The 20369-nt window shown below is 44.6% G+C and overlaps 1 protein-coding gene across 1 annotated transcript in view; it reads right to left on the bottom strand.

Annotated features, from left to right (window-relative positions):
- LOC144688362 (potassium channel subfamily K member 9-like) overlaps positions 1-13909 on the bottom strand; it is a 58353-nt gene extending 44444 nt beyond the window's left edge. The window contains exon 1 of the mRNA XM_078554828.1: positions 13627-13909. Within this exon, the coding sequence (XP_078410954.1) occupies positions 13627-13909 (283 nt within the window). The remainder of the gene's footprint in view (positions 1-13626) is intronic.
- Positions 13910-20369: the final 6460 nt, after the last annotated feature.

The following is a 20369-nucleotide window of genomic DNA, read 5'->3' as shown; positions in this document are numbered from 1 at the left end:
TCTAGATGCACCACCATTGTCAGAATCTGTATTCATTGAACTTATGAACTCAGCAACCTGTGCAGTTGAGTCAGTTGTAACTACACCATGTATGCCCAAATAGGTGGTGTTGCCAGGGAATCCTCTAGGTTCAGCTCTCACAAACATCTTTATCGGTTTCCATGAGAAATACACCTACAATGGGATTACACCTAACCTACTACCCCCTTGCAGATTTCCAATATGTAGTTAGTACATTTGCTATATTTGAATCTGCAGCTGCATGTAAGAACTTCCTTACAATCCATGATGGGCTCCATCCTGCACTCAAATCCACCTTTGAAATGGAGCAGTCAAATGAGTTCCCTTTCCTCAAAGTGCTGGGTGAGAAATCTGCCAATGGGTTCTCCACGACTGTCTACTGCAAGCCTACCTTCACTGGTCAATATATGCGTTGGGATTCCTACAGTTCCAAGCGCTATACGGTCGGCCTTATTGACAACCTCATAAACAGCACGTAAGCTATTTACTCACCATGCAAGCTTGATGCTGAAATAAGGCGCATCAGAGCCATCCTGCAGGTTAATGGCTACCCTGATCAGATCATTGCTCGCTGTATATCACTCATCATTGGGCCTAAGGTCGCCAGTAAGGTTGCCCAGTCTGCTTCAGATTAAAGTGTCTCAAAAATTTGAGCCAACAGGTGAGGTTAGCCATTTCGCACTGCTACTGTGCAGTAGCAACATGAGTGGTATTCACTACTAACAGGATTTTGCAGTCAAGCTAAAAAGAAGTTCTGCCTATCACATAAATGAGTAATGTGGTATATGACTTTCAATGCTGGAGTGATGCCAGGTATGTAGGCTACTGGTGGATTGAGTCAAACAGCACGTTCTTTTTTTAAATTCATTTACGGAATGTGGGTGTCACTGGCTGGGCCAGCATTTATTGACCATCCCAGGTTGCCCTTGAGAAGGTGGTGGTGAGCTGCCTTCTTGAACCTCTGCAGTCCATGTGGTGCAGGTACACCCACAGTGCTGTTAGGGAGGGGGTTCCAGGATTTTGATCCAGCGACAGTGAAGGAACTGCAATATATTTCCAAGTCACGATGGTGAGTCATTTGGAGGGGAACTTCCAGGCGATGGTGTTCCCATCTATCTGCTGCCCTTGTCCTTCTAGATGGTAGTGGTTGTGGGTTTGGAAGGTGCTCTCGAAGGCGCCTTGGTGAATTCCTGCAGTGCATCTTGTAGATGGTACACACTGCTGCCACTGTGTGTCGGTGGTGGAGGGAGTGAATGTTTGTGGATAAGGTGCCAATCAAGGGGCTGCTTTGTTCTGGATGGTGTCGAGCTTCTTGAGCTGCACTCATCCAGGCAAGCGGGGAGTATTCCATCACACTCCTGACTTGTGCCTTGTAGATGGTAGACAGGCTTTGGAGGGTCAGGAGGTGAGTTACTCATTGCAGGATTCCTAGCTTCTGACCTTCGGCTGTTCGCAACAGGCAAAGTGCAGATTGTATCCAATCAGTCATGCTTGCAAAACATTGTGTTCATTAGATGTGATTCCATGATTAGACAACACTTGCTAAACAATCCTGATTGTGTTAAGAATTACACTGAAAACCAATTTAAGATTGTCAGTTGGGCTCTCAGTGTGACTCACTCACATATGTTGGAAGTTACATATATTCACAAACAGGGCTCTGTACTTTTCAGACAGAGGGAGTGTATTCACACGTTGCGGCTTTTTCAACTACACAAAAGCTTGGGGGACAGCCATCCCCTTGTTCATTCCCCATGACAATGACCTGCCCAATCAAAGTTGACCTGCTGGTTTGAATTTGAACAACAGCTTGGCAGTTAACTGTTCCCTGGTGCATTCTTCATGGCAAAGTCTCGACCAACCAGAGCCCACTTTCCAACCAGCCAATCAGCACTGTCTTCTCATGCAGTTCCCATTAATATGTCAAGATAATAACAGCAAACTGTCCTGATGAGTGCAAGATGAAATGCTTTGGCAGCATGTCTCTACTTTCAGCAATACTGAAGTTCTGTACTACCAACCAATTAATCCAAGACTGAATGACACTAACCCTGGATTTAATTACACTAATCTCACAGCCTGAATAAAACTAAACCCACAGTCCAAATTACACTATTCCCACTGTGTGAATTACACTATTCCCACTGTGTGAATCACACTAAGCCCACTGTGTGAATCACACTAAGCCCACTGTGTGAATCACACTAAGCCCACTGTGTGAATCACACTAAGCCCACTGTGTGAATCACACTAAGCCCACTGTGTGAATCACACTAAGCCCACTGTGTGAATCACACTAAGCCTACTGTGTGAATCACACTAAGCCCACTGTGTGAATCACACTAAGCCCACTGTGTGAATCACACTAAGCCCACTGTGTGAATCACACTAAGCCCACTGTGTGAATCACACTAAGCCCACTGTGTGAATCACACTAAGCCCACTGTGTGAATCACACTAAGCCCACTGTGTGAATCACACTAAGCCCACTGTGTGAATCACACTAAGCCCACTGTGTGAATCACACTAATCCCACAGAGTGAATCACACTAATCCCACAGAGTGAATCACACTAATCCCACAGAGTGAATCACACTAATCCCACAGAGTGAATCACACTAATCCCACAGAGTGAATCACACTAATCCCACAGAGTGAATCACACTAATCCCACAGAGTGAATCACACTAATCCCACAGAGTGAATCACACTAATCCCACAGAGTGAATCACACTAATCCCACAGTGTAAATCACACTAATCCCACAGTGTAAATCACACTAATCCCACAGTGTAAATCACACTAATCCCACAGTGTAAACCACACTAATCCCACAGTGTAAATCACACTAATCCCACAGTGTAAATCACACTAATCCCACAGTGTAAATCACACTAATCCCACAGTGTAAATCACACTAATCCCACAGTGTAAATCACACTAATCCCACAGTGTAAATCACACTAATCCCACAGTGTAAATCACACTAATCCCACAGTGTAAATTACACCAATCCCACAGTGTAAATTACACTAATCCCACAGTGTAAATTACACTAATCCCACAGTGTAAATTACACTAATCCCTAAAAGAATATCCCACTGTCTGAATTAGACTAATCCTACAGAGTGATTTACACTAATCTCATAGCTAGAATGACACTAATCCCACAGCCTGAATTACACCAACCATAGCCTTAATTATACTAATCACAGAGACTGAATTACACAAGTTCCGCAATATGAATTACACTAATCCCCCAGATTAATTTGAACTGATTGGAACATAGAAATGCAGGAGCAGGAGTAGGCCATTCGGCCTGTCGAGCCTGCTCTGCCATTCAAACAGATCATGGCTGAACATCTAACCCAACCCTATGTTCCTGCAGTATCCCCAATCCCTTGATGTCGCTGATATCCAGAAATCTATCAATTTCTGTCTTGAACATGTTCATAGATTGAGATTCCACAGTCCTCTGGGCTAGAGGATTCCAAAGATTCATCATCCTCTGAGTGAAGAAATTCCTCCTCATCTCAGTCCTAAATGGCCTGCCCCTTATTCTACATACGAACATATGAATTAGGAGCAGGAGTAGGCCACTCGGCCCCTCAAACCTGCTCTGCTATTCAATAACAGCTGAGACTGTGTTTGTTGATGCTACACTCACCAGCCAGGAGAACCATCCTATCTACATCGACTCTGTCACGGCCTGTAAGAATTTTGTAAGTTTCAATGAGATCACCTCTCATTCTTCGAAACTCTAGAGAATACAGATGCAAGAACAGAGAACAAAGAACAAAGAAAAGTACAGCACAGGAACAGGCCCTTCGGCCCTCCAAGCCTGCGCCGATCATATTGCCTCTCAAGCTAAAACATTTTGCACTTCCGGGGTCCGTATCCCTCCATTCCCATCATATTCATGTATTTGTCAAGCTGCCTCTTAAACACCACTATCGTACCTGCTTCCACCGCCTCCTCTGCAGCGAATTCCAGATACTCATTACCCTCTGCGTAAAAAACTTGCCCCGCACATCTCTTCTAAAGTTTTCTCCTCTCACCTTAAATCTATGTCCCCTAGTAATTGACTCTTCCACCCTGGGAAAAAGCTTCTGACTATCTACTCTGTCCATGCCACTCATAATTTTGTCAACTTCTATCAAGTCGCCCCTCAATCTCCATCGCTCTAGTTAGAACAATCCGAGTTTCTCCAACTTCTCCTCATAGCTAATAACCTCCAGACCAGGCAGCATCCTGGTAAACCTCCTCTGCACCCTCTCCAATGCCTCCACATCCTTCTGGTAATGTGGCGATCAGAATTGCATGCAATATTCCAAGTGTGGCCTAACCAAGGTTCTATACAGCTGCAGCATGACTTCCCAGCTTTTATACTCAATACCCCTGCCGATGAAGGCAAGCATGCCATATGCCTTCCTGACTACCTTTTCCACCTGCGTTGCCACTTTCAGTGACCTTTGGACCTGTACACCCAGATCCCTCTGCCCATCGATGCACTTAAGGGTTCTGCCATTTACTGTATAATTCCTGCCTGTATTAGACCTTCCAAAATGCATTACCTCGCATTTGTCCGGATTAAACTCCATCTGCCATATCTCCGCCCAAGTCTTCAACCGATCTATATCCCGTTGTAGCCTTTGACAATCCTCTTCACTACCTGCAACTCCTCCAACCTTAGTGTTGTCTGCAAACTTACTAATTAGCCCAGTTACATTTTCCTCCAAATCATTTATGTATACTACAAACAGCAAAGGTCCCAGCACTGATCCCTGCGGAACACCACTAGTCACAGCTCTCCATTCAGAAAAGCACCCTTCCACTGCTACCCTCTGTCTTCTATGACCAAGCCAATTCTGTATCCATCTTGCCAGCTCACCTCTAATCCTGTGCGACTTTACCTTCTGTACCAGTCTGCCATGAGGGATTTTGTCAAAGGCCTTACTGAAATCCATGTAGATAACATCCACTGCCCTTCCATCATCGATCATCTTTGTCACTTCCTCAAAAAACTCGATCAAGTTAGTGAGACACGACCTCCCTTTCACAAAACCATGCTGCCTCTCACTAATACGCCCATTTGTTTCCAAATGGTAGTAAATCCTGTCACGAAGAATCTTCTCCAATAATTTCCCTACCACTGGTGTAAGGCTCAACGGCCTGTAATTTCCTGGATTATCCCTGCTACCCTGCTTAAACAATGGAACAACATTGGCCATTCTCCAGTCCTCTGGGACCTCACCCGTAGCCAGTGAGGATACAAAGATTTCTGTCAAGGCCCCAGCAGCCTCCTCCCTTGCCTCCCTCAGTACTCTGGGGTAGATCCCATCTGGCCCAGGGGACTTATCCACCTTAATATTCTTCAAGACGCCTAACACCTCCTCTTTTTTGATCTCAACATGATCCAGGCTATCTACACACTCTTCCCCCGACAAATCGACCGCTAAGTCCTTCTCTTTGGTGAATACTGATGAGAAGTACTCATTTAGTATCTCTCCCATTTCTTCTGGTTCCACACACAGATTCCCACCTCTGTCCCTGGGTGGACCTACCCTTTCCCTGGCTACCCTCTTGCTTTTCACATATGTATAAAAGACCTTGGGATTTTCCTTAATCCTGGTTGCCAATGACTTTTCATGACCCCTTTTAGCCCTCCTGACTCCTTGCTTAAGTTTCTTCCTACTTTCTTTATATTCTCCACAGGCTTCATCTGTTCCCAGCCTTCTAGCCCTTATGAATGCTTCCCTTTTCTTTTTGACTAATCTCACGATATCCTTTGTTATCCAAGGTTCCTGAAACTTGCCATACTTATCCTTCATCCTAGCAGGAACATGCCGGTCCTGAATTCTTATCAACTGATGTTTGAAAGCCCCCCACATGTCAGTTGTGACAATCCTGCTACCCCAGGGATTAGTCTGGTGAACCTCCTTTACACTCCCTCTTTGGCAAGCAAATCCTTCCTTAGATAAGGAAACCAAAACTGTACACAATACTCCAGGTGCAGTCTCACCAAGGCTCTATACAATTGCAGCAAGACATCTTCACCCCTGAACTCAAATCCCCTTGTGATGAAGGCCAACATACCATTTACCTTCCTAATTGCTTGCTGCACCTGTATGCTAACTTTTAGTGACTCATGAACAAGGACACCCAGGTCCCTTTGGACATCAACACTTCCCAATCTCCCACCTTTTAAGAAACATCATATTTCTGTTTTTTTCTACCAAAGTGGATAACTTCACACTTATTCACATTATATTCCATTATCCATGTTCTTTCTCACTCACTTAGCGTGTCCAAGTCCCCTGGAAGCCTCTTTGTGCCCTCCTCAGAACTCACAACCCTGCCTGGTTTTGTATCATCAGCAAATTTGGAAATATTACATTTGGCCCTACAGCAAATCATTTATACAGATTGTGGCCAGCTCTGGCCCCAGCACTGATCCTTGCAGTACCTCACGAGTAACAGTCAGCCATCCTGAGAATGACCTGCTTATTCCTACTCTCTGTTTCCTGCCTGTTAACCAATTCACAATCCAAACCGATAGGTTACATTAATCCCAGACTGAATTACATTAATCCCAAACTGAGTTACACTAACCCCAGACTGAGTTACACTAACCCCAGACTGAGTTACACTAACCCCAGACTGAGTTACACTAATCCCACAGATTTAATTACACTAACCCCAGACTGAACTACATTAATCCCAGGCTGAATTACACTGATTACAGAGCCTGAATTACACCAATCCCATTTTGATTTACACTAATCCCAGCCTGAATTACACCAATCCTACAGACTGAATTACACCAATCCTACAGACTGAATTACACCAATCCTACAGACTGAATTACACCAATCCTACAGACTGAATTACACCAATCCTACAGACTGAATTACACCAATCCTACAGACTGAATTACACTAATCCTACAGACTGAATTACACTAATCCTACAGACTGAATTACACTAATCCTACAGACTGAATTACACTAATCCTACAGACTGAATTACACTAATCCTACAGACTGAATCACACTAATCCTACAGACTGAATCACACTAATCCTACAGACTGAATCACACTAATCCTACAGACTGAATCACACTAATCCTACAGACTGAATCACACTAATCCTACAGACTGAATTACACTAATCCTACAGACTGAATTACACTAATCCTACAGACTGAATTACACTAATCCTACAGACTGAATCACACTAATCCTACAGACTGAATTACACTAATCCCAGACTGAATCACACTAATCCTACAGACTGAATTACACTAATCCTACAGACTGAACCACACTAATCCTACAGACTGAATTACACTAATCCTACAGACTGAATTACACTAATCTGAGTCTCAATTACACTAATCCCAGTCTCAATGACACTTATCCCAGACTGAATTATATACAGTCATAGAGGTCCACAGCATAGAAAAAGGCCCTTTGGCCCATCGAGGTCAAACAAGTACCTAACTACTCTAATCCCATTTAGGCCCATAGCCTTGTATGCCATGGCATTGCAAGTGCACATCCAAATACTTCTTAAATGTTATGAGGGTTTCTGCCTCTACCACCCTTTCGGGCAGTGAGTTCCAGATTCTCACCACCTTCTGGGTGAAAAAGTTCTTCCTCACATCACCTCTAAACTTCCTGCCCCTTACCTTAAATCTATGCCCCCTGGTTATTGGTCCCTCCAACAAGAGGAAAAGTTCCTTCCTGTCTACCCTATCTATGCCCCTCATAATTTTATACACCTCAATCATGTTCCCCCTCAATCTCCTCTGCTCCAGGGAAAATAGCCCCAGTCTATTCAATCTCTCCTCATAACTAAAACTCTCCAGGCCAGGCAACATCCTGGTAAATCTCCTCTGCACTCTCTCTAGTGCAATCACATCCTTCCTATGATGCGGATTCCAGAACTGCATGCAATACTCTAGCTGTGGCCTAACCAGCATTTTATACAGTTCCAGCATAACCTCCCTGCTCTTATATTCTATGCCTTTGCTAATAAAGGCAAGTATCCCATATGCCTTCTTAACCACCTTATCTACCTGTCCTGCTACCTTAAGGGACCGGTGGACATGCACACCAAGGTCCCTCTGATCCTCAGTACTTCTCAGGGTCCTACAATTCATCATGTATTCCCGTGCCTTGTTTGTCCTGCCCAAGTGCATCACCTCACACTTATCCTGATTAAATTCCATTTGCCACTGATCAGCCTGTCTGACCAGCCCATCTATATCTTCCTGTAATCCAAGGCTATCCTCCTCACTATTTACCACCCCACCAATTTTCGTGTCATCGTGAACTTGCTGATCAACCCTCCTACATTCAAGTATAAATCGTTTATATATACCACAAACAGCAAGGGACCAACACCGATCCCTGTGGAACCCCACTGGACACCGGCATCCAGTCACAAAAACACCCCTCGACCATCACTCTCTGCTTCCTGCCACTCAGCCACTTCTGGATCCATTTTGCTAAACTGCCTTGGATCCCATGGGCTCTTACCTTCGTTATCAGTCCCCCATGCGGAACCTTATCAAAAGCTTTGCTGAAGTTCAAGTAGACTACATCAAATGCATTGCCCTCATTTACACACCTGGTCACCTCTTCGAAAAATTCAATCAAATTGGTCAGACATGACCTCCCCTTAACAAAACCACGCTGACTGTCCTTGATTAATCCCTGCCTCCCCAAGTGTAGATTAATTCTGTCCCTCAGAATTGCTTCCAATAGTTTCCCCACCACTGAGGTTAGACTGACTGGCCTGTAGTTTCCTGGTTTATCCCTTCCTCCCTTCTTGAATAACAGTACCACACTGGCTGTCCTCCAGTGGCACCTCTTCTGTGGCTAGAGAGGTCTTGAAAATTATTGCCAAGCGCCCCTGCTATCTCCTCCCTTGCCTCACTCAACAGCCTGGGATACATTTCACACCGGCCTGGAGGTTTATCTACTTTTAAGCCTGCCAGATCACTTAGAACCTCCTCCCTTTCTATGTTAATTTCTTTAATTATATCACAGTCCTTCTGCCCGATTTCCATACCCACGATGTCTCTCTCACTTGTGAACACCAACACAAAGTATTCATTTAGAACCCTACCTATATCTTCTGTATATCACTCACAAATTACCACTATAGTCCTTAATGGGCCTTACTCTTTCCCTAGTTATCCTCTTACTCTTAATGTACTTGTAAAATAACTTTGGATTTTCCTTTATTTTGCCTGCCAATGTTTTTTCATGTCCCCTTTTTGCTCTCCTAATTTCCTTTTTAAGTTCCCCCTGCACATTCTATACTCCTCTGGGGCTTCCGCTGTTTTGAGCCCTCGGTATCTGCCATAAGCCTCTCTTTTTTTCTTTATCCAATCCTGTATATCCCTCGACATCCAGGGTTTCCTGGATTTGTTGGTCCTACCCTTTATCTTTACTGGAATATGTTGGCCCTGTTCTCTCCCTATTTCCTTCCTGAATGAGTCCCGCTGCTCTGACGCAGATTTACCTAAAAGTAGCTGCTCCCAGTCCACTCTGGCCAAATCATATCTGATCTTATTAAAATCGGCCTTCCCCCAATTTAGAACTCTGATTTCTGGCCCATCCTTGTCCTTTTCCACTACAACCTTGAATTTAACGGAGTTATGGTCGCTATCTGCAAAATGCCCCCCAATTGATACCTCTACCACTTGCCCGGCTTCATTCCCTAAAATTAAGTCCAGGACCATCCCCTCTCTTCTAGAACCTTCTACGTACTGTCTTAAAAAGCTCTCCTGGATGCATTTTAAGAATTCTGCTCCCTCTAACCATATCACACTATGACTAACCCAGTTAATATTGGGGAAGTTGAAATCCCCCATTATTAATGCCCTATAATTTAATTATAATTACACTAATCCCACAGATTGAAATGCACTAATCCCAGACTGAATTATACTGACCCCAGGCTGAATCACATTAACACCAGGCTGAATTACACTAATCCCACAGATTTAATTACACTAATCCCACAGATTTAATTACACTAATCCCAGACTCAACTACACTACTCCCAGACTCAACTACACTACTCCCAGACTCAACTACACTACTCCCAGACTCAACTACACTACTCCCAGACTCAACTACACTACTCCCAGACTCAACTACACTAATCCCAGACTCAACTACACTCATACTACAGATTGAATTACACTAATCCCAATCTCAATTACAATAATCCCAGTCTCAATTATACTAATCCCAGACTTAATTACACTAATCCCACAGATTGAATTACACTAATCCTACAGACTGAATTACACTGATCCCACATTTAATTATACTAATCCCACAGACTGAATTACACTAATCCCAGACTGATTTACACTAATCCCAGATTGAATTACACTAATCCCAATCTGAATTATACTAATCCTACAGGTTGAACTGCACTAATCCCAGTCTGAATTATACTGGCCCCAGATTGAATTACACTATTCCCACAGACTGAATTATACTAACCCCAGACTGAATCACACTAACACCAGGCTGAATTACATCAATCTCAGTCTGAATTACACTAATCCTGCAGATGGAATTACATTAATCCCAGACTGAATGACACGAGTCCCAGGCTGAATTACACTACACTTAAGCAAATCCAGGTGTTTCAAAAAGCGGGAGAGGGGTTGAGACTTCCTGTAGACCCGGAGCATCTGCTGGTGGGGCTCAGATTCGGGGACAATTAAAGTGTGACATCACAGGAAATAGGTAAGTGATTGGGCGGTAAGCATTTTGCTTATTTTGCTTGTTCATCTTTTAAGAGCTGGTACAATTTATTGGTAACTGTAAGGCTATGTTATTAGTAAGGTTTTTGTAGTGGCAGTAGTAAAGTTTATTGGGAGTAGTTGTGTTTATTAATTAAAAGCAATTAATTGAAAAAGTAAATAATTAACACTTAATTTGTAAATAGCTGGATTATAGAAAAAACATAAAAGTTTTATATGACCCTTAAGTAACTAATTTATAGGCAAGGGAAAAGGAGCTGCTTGGTGAGTAAGTCTACTTTACTGTCTAGTCTCCAGTTTATAGTAAATAGACCCAAAAGTAAGTTTAAGGTGTGGCAGGGCAGTTCAGCCAGGCGGAATGCCCATCCTGTGGCACGTGGGGAGTCGTGGACACTTCCTGTGGCCTAGACAAGCACACGAGCTGCAAGTGTCACCAGCTGCAGAAACTCGAGCTCTGGGTTTTGGGGCTCGAGCAGTGACTCGAGCCACTGTGATGCATTTGCGAGGCTGAGAATTACGTGAATAGCATGTTTAGGGAGGTGGTCACACCATAGGTCATGTGCCCCGAGGCAGAGAGGGAAAGTCCAGGAGAACAAGGCAGGTAGTGCAGGAGTCCTCTGAGTCCGTCTCACCCACAAGCCAGTTTTCTATTTTGGACACTGGCGAGGGCAATGGGCACCAGGGATGGCTCAGCTGCATGGGCGGGAAGGAAGAAGAGTGGAAGAGAAACAATGGCAGGGGAATCGATCATTAGGGCAACAGTCAGGCATTTCTGTGGCTGTAGATGTGACTCCAGAATGGCATGTTGCCTCTGGGTATCAGGATCCAGGATGCCACAGAGTTGCTGCAGAACATTCTTAAGGGGAAGAGTGAACTGCCAGAGGTCGTGGTTCACATTGGTACCAACAAAATAGGTAGAAAGAGGGATGCAGCCCTGAAAGCAGATTTTAAGGAGCTAGGTAAGACACTAAAAAGCAGGACCTCAGAGGTAATAATCTCTTTATTACTACCAGTGCCACACACTAGTGAGCATAGGAATAAGAGGCTAGAGCTGATTAATGCATGGCTAGAGAGGTGGTGTAGGAGGGAAGGGTTCAGATTCCTGTGGCATTGGGACCGGTTTGGGGGAGGTGGAACCTGTGCAAGCCAAACTGTTTGCAGTTTGGGAGGTCTGTTAGTGCTGGAGGGGGAGGTGGGGGTTTAAACTAGTTTGGCAGGGGGATGGGAGCCTGAGACTGAATTGCACTAATGCCACCGATGGAATTACACAAATCCCCATTTAGTTGCACTCACCTCATAGACTAAATTATACTGAATGCATGGACCAAATTGCACAAAACCAGATTGAAGTACAATATTCCCAAAGGTGTATTACACAAGTCTCACAGCTGGAAGAAGACACATTCCAGACAGAATTACACTAATCCCAGGCTCAATTACATTAAATCCAGCCTGAATTAGACTATCCCAGATTGAGTTACACTAATGCCATAGATTGAATTACACTAAACCCACAGTGTAAATTACACTAATCCCACAGTGTAAATTACACTAATCCCACAGTGTAAATTACACTAATCCCACAGTGTAAATTACACTAATCCCACAGTGTAAATTACACTAATCCCAGTGTAAATTACACTAATCCCAGACTGAATTACACTAATCTCACAGACAGAATTCCCTAATCTCTAAAAGAATTACACCAATCCCACTGTTTGAATTAGACTAATCCTACTGACTGATTTACACTAATCCCAGACTAAATTACAGTAATCTCACAGCTAGAATTACACTAATCCCACAGACTCAATTACAATAAACCCAAGCAGAAGTACACTATTCCCAGACTAATGCCATCTTTAATTGGGATGACAGCCCTGGCGATAGTCACTCAACTTGCCACCACTGGGTACATTCCTCCCGGGTTCCATCTCCAGCCTAAGGTGTATCTCCTGATTTTGGCCCCAGAGGCGGGATCTCAGCTGTCTCCTGTAAAATTCCAGCCCTTGTCTGATTAGTTTGACTCCTTGAGATGATTGGCTGCACATGATGCATTTCTCTCCCCGGATAGGATACTTGAGTTGGGAACAGCTGAAATTACAGTGGATGGACCCTCAGCGCCATATTGCCCCAGCGTAGTGAATTGGATCCATTTCCATGCAATTTCCTGCATTACAGGGACGCACAGGGAAGTAAATAGTAATTAATGGGTTTTCGAAAACATTGAAATAATGTTAAAAACCTGGATCTCAATGGCAGCTTTTAAATACCCGGCCTTTCCTGTTGAAAGTTTGTCATTACTTGCAGAATGTTTTACTGATGACGGCTCTGTCGTCTCTCTCTAGAATCCTCGAAGCAACTAGAGACCAATCCCACTGCTAAGGGTAAAGTCTCCTTTTCGAGTTCGTATTCTTACTGGGGAAGGTTGGAACTGATGGGGCTATATTTCTGAAGTAAGGTCATGATCGTTTTTTGCAGTATACTTTTAGGCATTAGAAACTGGGAATTACTGGGCTAATAAAAGATGAGGTTCTGTCCAGTTTACCTCCTACCATCCTTGTAATCGCATTGACACAATCACAATGGACTTGTTGACTTATCATCGGGATGGACCTCTATCAATTAGGCCGCCCGACCAGAGCTCAGGTTTCCCAAGTCCAATGTTTGCCAAACTTTCTCTCTCCTGCCCCCTTTCCCAGTTGTATTTCTCTAGATCTCTGCTCCAGAACTTCCGCTGGACTCATTGCCAGTCGGTCCCTGTGTGAGTGGAACACATTTCTTTTTAAAAGCCTCGAACCTTTCTCACCTATGGTCGTGATCACGGTGATGGCAAAGTAGAAGGAGCCAGCGAATTTCCATTGGTGCCCAGACCGGTGCGGCTCGGCTTGGAAAACCACCCACTCCAGCTCCTTGTAATCCTCCTCGCTCATGCCGTACTTGCTCTTCAGTTCCATCCGCTTGGAGTTGAGCAGCCGCTTGCGGGAGGTCTCGAAGTCGGACTCGAGTGCGTCGAAGACGGCGGCGCCCACCAGGAGGTAGGTGAACATGCAGAGGATCAGGGAGAGAGTCCGCACGTTCTGCCGCTTCATGACCACCAGAGCCCGGCTCCAGCGCGCCGCATCCCCGCCTCCCCCACCAACAGCACCCCGGGCACTTCGGCCGCGGGGACGCGCAGGATTGCGCGCTTCCCGCAACGTGCACACGCCCTAAAATAATTTAGCAATTAAGTAAATTAATTGTGCAACCGAAGAAACCCTCCAACCGGGAGCACGGCTACGGGAGGGGAAACCGGGCTTGGGTTTAGTTGAGTTGGGTTATTTTGGATGGTTTAAATTGGACTAGTTTGGGATGGATTAGTCTGGGTTAATTTAGTTTAGTTTGGGTTGGATTGGTTGGGATGGATTAATTTGGGTTGGTTTAGATTAGTTTGGCTGGGGTGGGTTAATTTGGGTTGGTTTAGATTGGTTTGGGTTAGTTTGGCTGGGGTGGGTTAATTTGGGTTGGTTTAGATTGGTTTGGGTTAGATTGATTTGGAATGGGTTTAATTTGGATTGGTTTTGATTAGTTTGGGTTAGATTGGTTGGGGTGGGTTAATTTGGGTTGGTTTAGATTGGTTGGGGTGGGTTAATTTGGGGTGGGTTAATTTGGGTTGGTTAATTTGGGTTGGTTTAGATTAGTTTGGGTTAGATTGTTTGGGGTGGGTTAATTTGGGTTGGTTTAGATTAGTTTGGGTTAGATTGTTTGGGGTGGGTTAATTTGGGTTGGTTTAGATTAGTTTGGGTTAGATTGGCTGGGGTGGGTTAATTTGGGTTGGTTTAGATTGGTTTGGGTTAGATTGATTTGGAATGGGTTTAATTTGGATTGGTTTTGATTAGTTTGGGTTAGATTGGTTGGGGTGGGTTAATTCGGGTTGGTTTAGATTAGTTTGGGTTAGATTGGTTTGGGGTGGGTTAATTTGGGTTGGTTTAGATTAGTTTGGGTTAGATTGTTTGGGGTGGGTTAATTTGGGTTGGTTTAGATTAGTTTGGGTTAGATTGTTTGGGGTGGGTTAATTTGGGTTGGTTTAGATTAGTTTGGGTTAGATTGGGGTAGATTAGTTTGGGTTAGATTGGGGTGGGTTAATTTGGGTTGGTTTAGATTAGTTTGGGTTAGATTGGTTGGGGTGGGTTAATTCGGGTTGGGTTGTCACCGGTTGGATCACTTCAGCTTTAGTTGGCCTGGGTTGTGTCGGTTTGGCTTTTGTCCAGGTCGGGACAAATATCCCTCCCCTCTCCCCGCCCCCCCCAAGTAGGACCTGATCGGCTCCGATGCCAGTTGCTAAAGCCGGAACGATCCAGGTACACGACGCCCACCCGCAAAAAGCAATTCCTCGGAGCCGGAATCAAACCCCCTCCGAGGGCAGCGCCGATACCAGCTCCCCGCCACCACCGCCCCCCCCAACCTCCCAACCCCCCCCAACCCGGGTAGGTCAGACCCTCTCCTTGGTCTAACTTTTGTAGTTTTATCCTGAGACTGTGGATGGCCAGTTAGTTCCTGGAGCCAGATCGTTTATCCCGGGTGAAGATGAGACGATCCCAGGTGTTCAGTCCCGGTTTAGGGTCTGCCCGGCTGGCTGACTCCCTTAATCACGAGCCTCTCTCGTGTGTGCGAGAGTCCTTCACGGGCGAAGCATTCCGGTCCACAAGCCCTACGCTCCCGGTGGAATCCAGGTTACACTCGCTGTCCTGGATGGAGCCGGTGTCTCGCCTTCCCTTCGCCGCTGCTCTGATAAAATCCAATTTCTCATTCTGCCTCTTCCCGGTCTGCGAAACTCCGAGCTGCCAGGATCCAGCGGGACAGAGACACAGACCCGAGATACTCCGGGCGAGGCGGTCAGCCGGAGCCCACACAACAGATCTCCCTGCCTCCCCCTCCTCTCCGCATCTCCCCCAGGTGAGAGCGGCGCTCACTTCACTCCACAGCCCAGCTCCGATCTACAAGTGTGCCCGAGTCATTAGCCGAGTTTTCCCAAAGAGTTGATCGTGTGCTTCGGCCGATCTCACTCCGCGGAACACGAGCTCACAAGCTACAGGGGCTGAGCGGAGACTGGCGATCAGTTAAAAAGCTGCTCGGAAGTGAGACACGCACTCCTCCAGATCGGCGGAAGATTGATGTTTAATGAAGGCAGTGTAATGGGTGTAATGTGCACAGGTACCAACACACACACACACACATACATACATACATACACTCGTACATAAAAACTCACACACACAAACACACTCACACAACCACACACGCAAATTCACACGCAACCAGACATACACACGCACAATCACACAAAATTACTCACCCACACACAACCATGCAAACACACAACCAGACACACACACACACACCTACCCACACAAAATTATATACACAACCACACAATTACACACACACACCTCAGACTCCCATACAGTTACACACACACACAACTACAACCACACACAATTACTCAACCACAAACACACAATGAACCACATACAAACAGAGCCACACTCAACCACACACGCAAAAACACACAGTCGTACTCACAAACAGACCAGCACACACACACACACAAACACAGCCATACCACAAACACAACCACACACACAACAGCATTTACAAAAACAAATACACATGTGCACAAACACACATAAATACAATCACACATGCACACAAACAAATACATTTACACACACATAACCACACTCAAATGCAGCCACACGCACAAAATGACACACAACTGACCAAACTCACATCTACACACAATCATAGGTGTATATATATATATCGAACTACACACACACCCACACACATGCATACAACTATACACAAACATACACATTAATCTACACACACAATTATATATACACAGGCAAACACCTGAAATGTTTATTCAGCCTCACACAACCACACACTCATTCACACACAATCATGCATACAGATGTGGTGACATGCTATTATACAAACACAAAAATGCAGAGACACACATCCATACACAGGGACACATACATGCACACACTAATTGACACAATTATACACACACTGGACCACACACACACACATATGCACATAATGTCACACATACAATCTCACACACAACCAGTCATACATACCCTTCTAAACAACCCCATCAATTCATTCACACTGATACACTTCTGGTCATACACACCAGTTTACATACAATGATATTAATCCAAAGACCTTCTCACAAACTCTGACACAATATCAAACACAACTGCATCCATCACACTCACCTATATAGTATTTTACATACTTGAAAATACACTTACACCCATACACATACAAATCCAAACACCAATGCACACAATATCTCACACAAACTGACATCCATAGACACATACTTGCGCTCATAAATATATCACATATACTTATACATACACCACGTACAGATATACAAACAAGCTCAGATACAAACACACATTCATGTAATACCACACACAGATAGACGCACACACATGCAAACACATAATGCAGAACAACTGCACAAGGTAATACGCTCACCTATGTTTTCCTCCTCTAGCATCGCTCTCTAACCCTGACAGTGAATGCCAGAGCTTATTGTGATATCATTTATTTTATAGTTAGAACGGATTCTTTTGAACCCGATCAGTGTTTCTCTCCTCAATAATAGAAACAGTGTCATTCTAAACGTATTGACTTGTTTTGATGGAGGGAGTATGCGTGTGTATATTTGTTTGTGTGTGTGTGTGTTGCGGGTGGGGGGGTGTTGTGTGGGGTTGGTGGTGGCATCACTTTGTACGCGATATTTAGTCACGCTTCAATGATTTCTCAAGCTTTGTAAGTTAGTGCTGATATATTTTTGTTGTTACAAGATAGACGATACGATAAATAGCAAAATTCATTTGCACCTTAAGCGCCCACGCTAATAGGTTTTAATATAACTCTAAATACCAATTAGACATCAGCGAGGGTGAAAATAAAAACCAGGATTTTAGGGCTAATTTTGCTTATTTCTGGGATGGAGTGGGAAGCTGATTCTGCAGAACAAGGCTGCATTCGGCGCCTTATAAGCTGCTTTTAACAGACAGAAGTTCAAAAATACTAATAATATTTAAATAAGATATTCAGACTTCCAAAATATTTCACGAAACGGAGAAGACAAACTGAAACCGGTTTATTTTTCTACGTCCATTCTCACCCTTTAGCTTGTACTTTTAAATAATTGCTAACGGTGAATTAACTTCGCGCGTCTCTGGCGAGATCAGAAGGTATAAGAAAACATAATTCAGCTAAGAGCTGTCCTTGGTCCTGAAAGCGATGTCAAATTCAAGTGTCACCGGCGAAAGCGTTCAGCACCTGAGACAGCGAACGCCGCAGCACGGACTGTAGTATCGGGGTTCAAACAAACCTGCCTCGACTCATTAATGATGACTAAATAATGATAATCTCCAATGAAATCATTTTCAGAGCCCTTCCCGGGGGTTCAGTGCGGCCTCAGACTTTATTCCCAATTAACATTGTATAAACACGAGCCAGGCAAGGGCAACGAGATAGCCTGGGAGACCCTGGACTGCAAAGAAAACCCACCTGAAATCTTACTTTTGATCGCCCCTAACCATTTGATAATGGGTGAATGTGAGTTAAATGCAGGGCAGGGCTGGCCTGTTATACTTGATACAGTGGAATAGCTGGTTAATATTCCCTATCTAGGCCCACACATTTATTGGGATGCTTGGAATTCTTCCAATGCCTCTTCCAAGTCAGATTCATTAAATCATACTGCACAGAAGGAGGCTATTCGGTCCATCATTCATGAGTCTGCTCTATGAGAGAGCTATCAAGTTATTCCCAATCATCTGTGCTTTATTTCCACAGGCCTAAAATTGTTTCCTTTTCAAGTATTTATCCAGATTCCCTTTGGAAGTTATTATTGAATCTGCTTCCATCGCCCCTTCCAATTGTGCATTCCAGATCACAACAACCCACTGCATAAATGAAATGTCCATATTTCCTCTTATCTGCCTCATTCCCTGTCTTATCAGAGATTCTGCTTAAGTTCCGCAAATATTAGGTATTACTGGCATTTTTAAAAATTCATTCATGGGATGTGGGCATCGCTGGACGGGCCAGCATCGATTGCCCATCCCTACTTGCCCTTGGGAAGGTGGTGGTGAGCTGCCTTCTTGAACTGCTGCAGTCCATGTGGTGTAGGTACACCCACAGTGCTGTTAGGAAGGGAATTCCAGGATTTTGGCCCAGCGACAATGAAGGAACAGCAATGTATTTCCAAGTCAGGATGGTGAGTGACTTGGAGAGGAACTTCCAGGTGGTGGTGTTCACATCTATCTGCTGCCCTTGTCCTTCTAGATAGTAGTAGTTGTGGGTTTGGAAGGTGCTGTCTAAGGAGTCTTGGTGAGTTCCTGCAGTGCATCTTGTAGATGGTACACACTGCTGCCACTGTGTGTCAGTGGTGGAGGGAGTGAATGTTTGTGGATGTGGTGCCAATTAAAGGGGCTGTTTTTTCCTGGATGGTGCCAAGCTTCTGGTGTGTTGTTGGGGCTGCCCTCATTCAGGCAAGTGGGGAGTATTCCATCACACTCCTGACGTGTGCCCTGTAGATGGTGGACAGGCTTTGGGGAGTCAGGAAGTGAGTTACTCATTGCATGATTCCTAGCCTCTCATCTGCTCTTGTAGCCATGGTATTTATATGGCTAGCCTAGTTCAGTTTCTGGTCAATGGTAACACCCAGGATGTCGATATTGGCAGATTCAGTAATGGTAATGCCATTGAACATCAAGGGACGATGGTTGGATTCTCTCTTGTTGGAGATGACATTGCCTGGCACTTGAGTGGTGCGAATATCACTTGTTGCTTGTCAGCTCAAGCCTGGATGTTGTTCAGGTCTTGCTGCATTTGGACATGGACTGCTTCAATGCCTGAGGAGTCATGAATGGTGCTGAACATTGTGCAATCATCAGTGAACATCCCCACTTCTGACCTTATGATGAATGAAGGTTATGAAGCAGCTGAAGATGCTTGGGCCTAGGACACAACCCTGAGGAACTCCTGCAGTGATGTCCTAGAACTGAGATGACTGACCACTAACAACCACAACTATCTTCCTTTGTGTTAGCTATGACTCCAGCCAGTGGAGAGTTTTTCCCTTGATTCTCATTCACTCGTTTTGCTAGGGCTCCTTGTTGCCACATTCAGTCAAATGCTGCCTTGAAGTCAAGGGCCGTCACTCTCGCCTCACCTCAGGAGTTCAGCTCTTTTGTCCATGTTTGAACCAAGGCTGTAATGAGGTTAGGAAATAAGTGGCCCTGGCAGAACCCAAACTGGGCATCAGTGAGCAGATTATTGCTAAGCAAAGACCACTTGATAGCACTGTTGATGACCCCTTCCATTACTTTACTGAGGATCAAGTGTAGACTGATGGGGCAGTAATTGGACAGGTTGGCTTTGTCCATCTTTTTGTGTACAGGACATACCTGGGCAATTTTCCACATAGCTGGGTAGATGCCAGTGTTGTAGCTGTACTGGAACAGCTTGGCT

The sequence above is a fragment of the Cetorhinus maximus genome, chromosome 13 (genome assembly GCF_964194155.1).
Source record: "Cetorhinus maximus chromosome 13, sCetMax3.hap1.1, whole genome shotgun sequence".
In the NCBI taxonomy this organism is placed as follows: Eukaryota; Metazoa; Chordata; class Chondrichthyes; order Lamniformes; family Cetorhinidae; genus Cetorhinus; species Cetorhinus maximus.
This window is presented reverse-complemented; position numbering and strand designations above follow the sequence as displayed.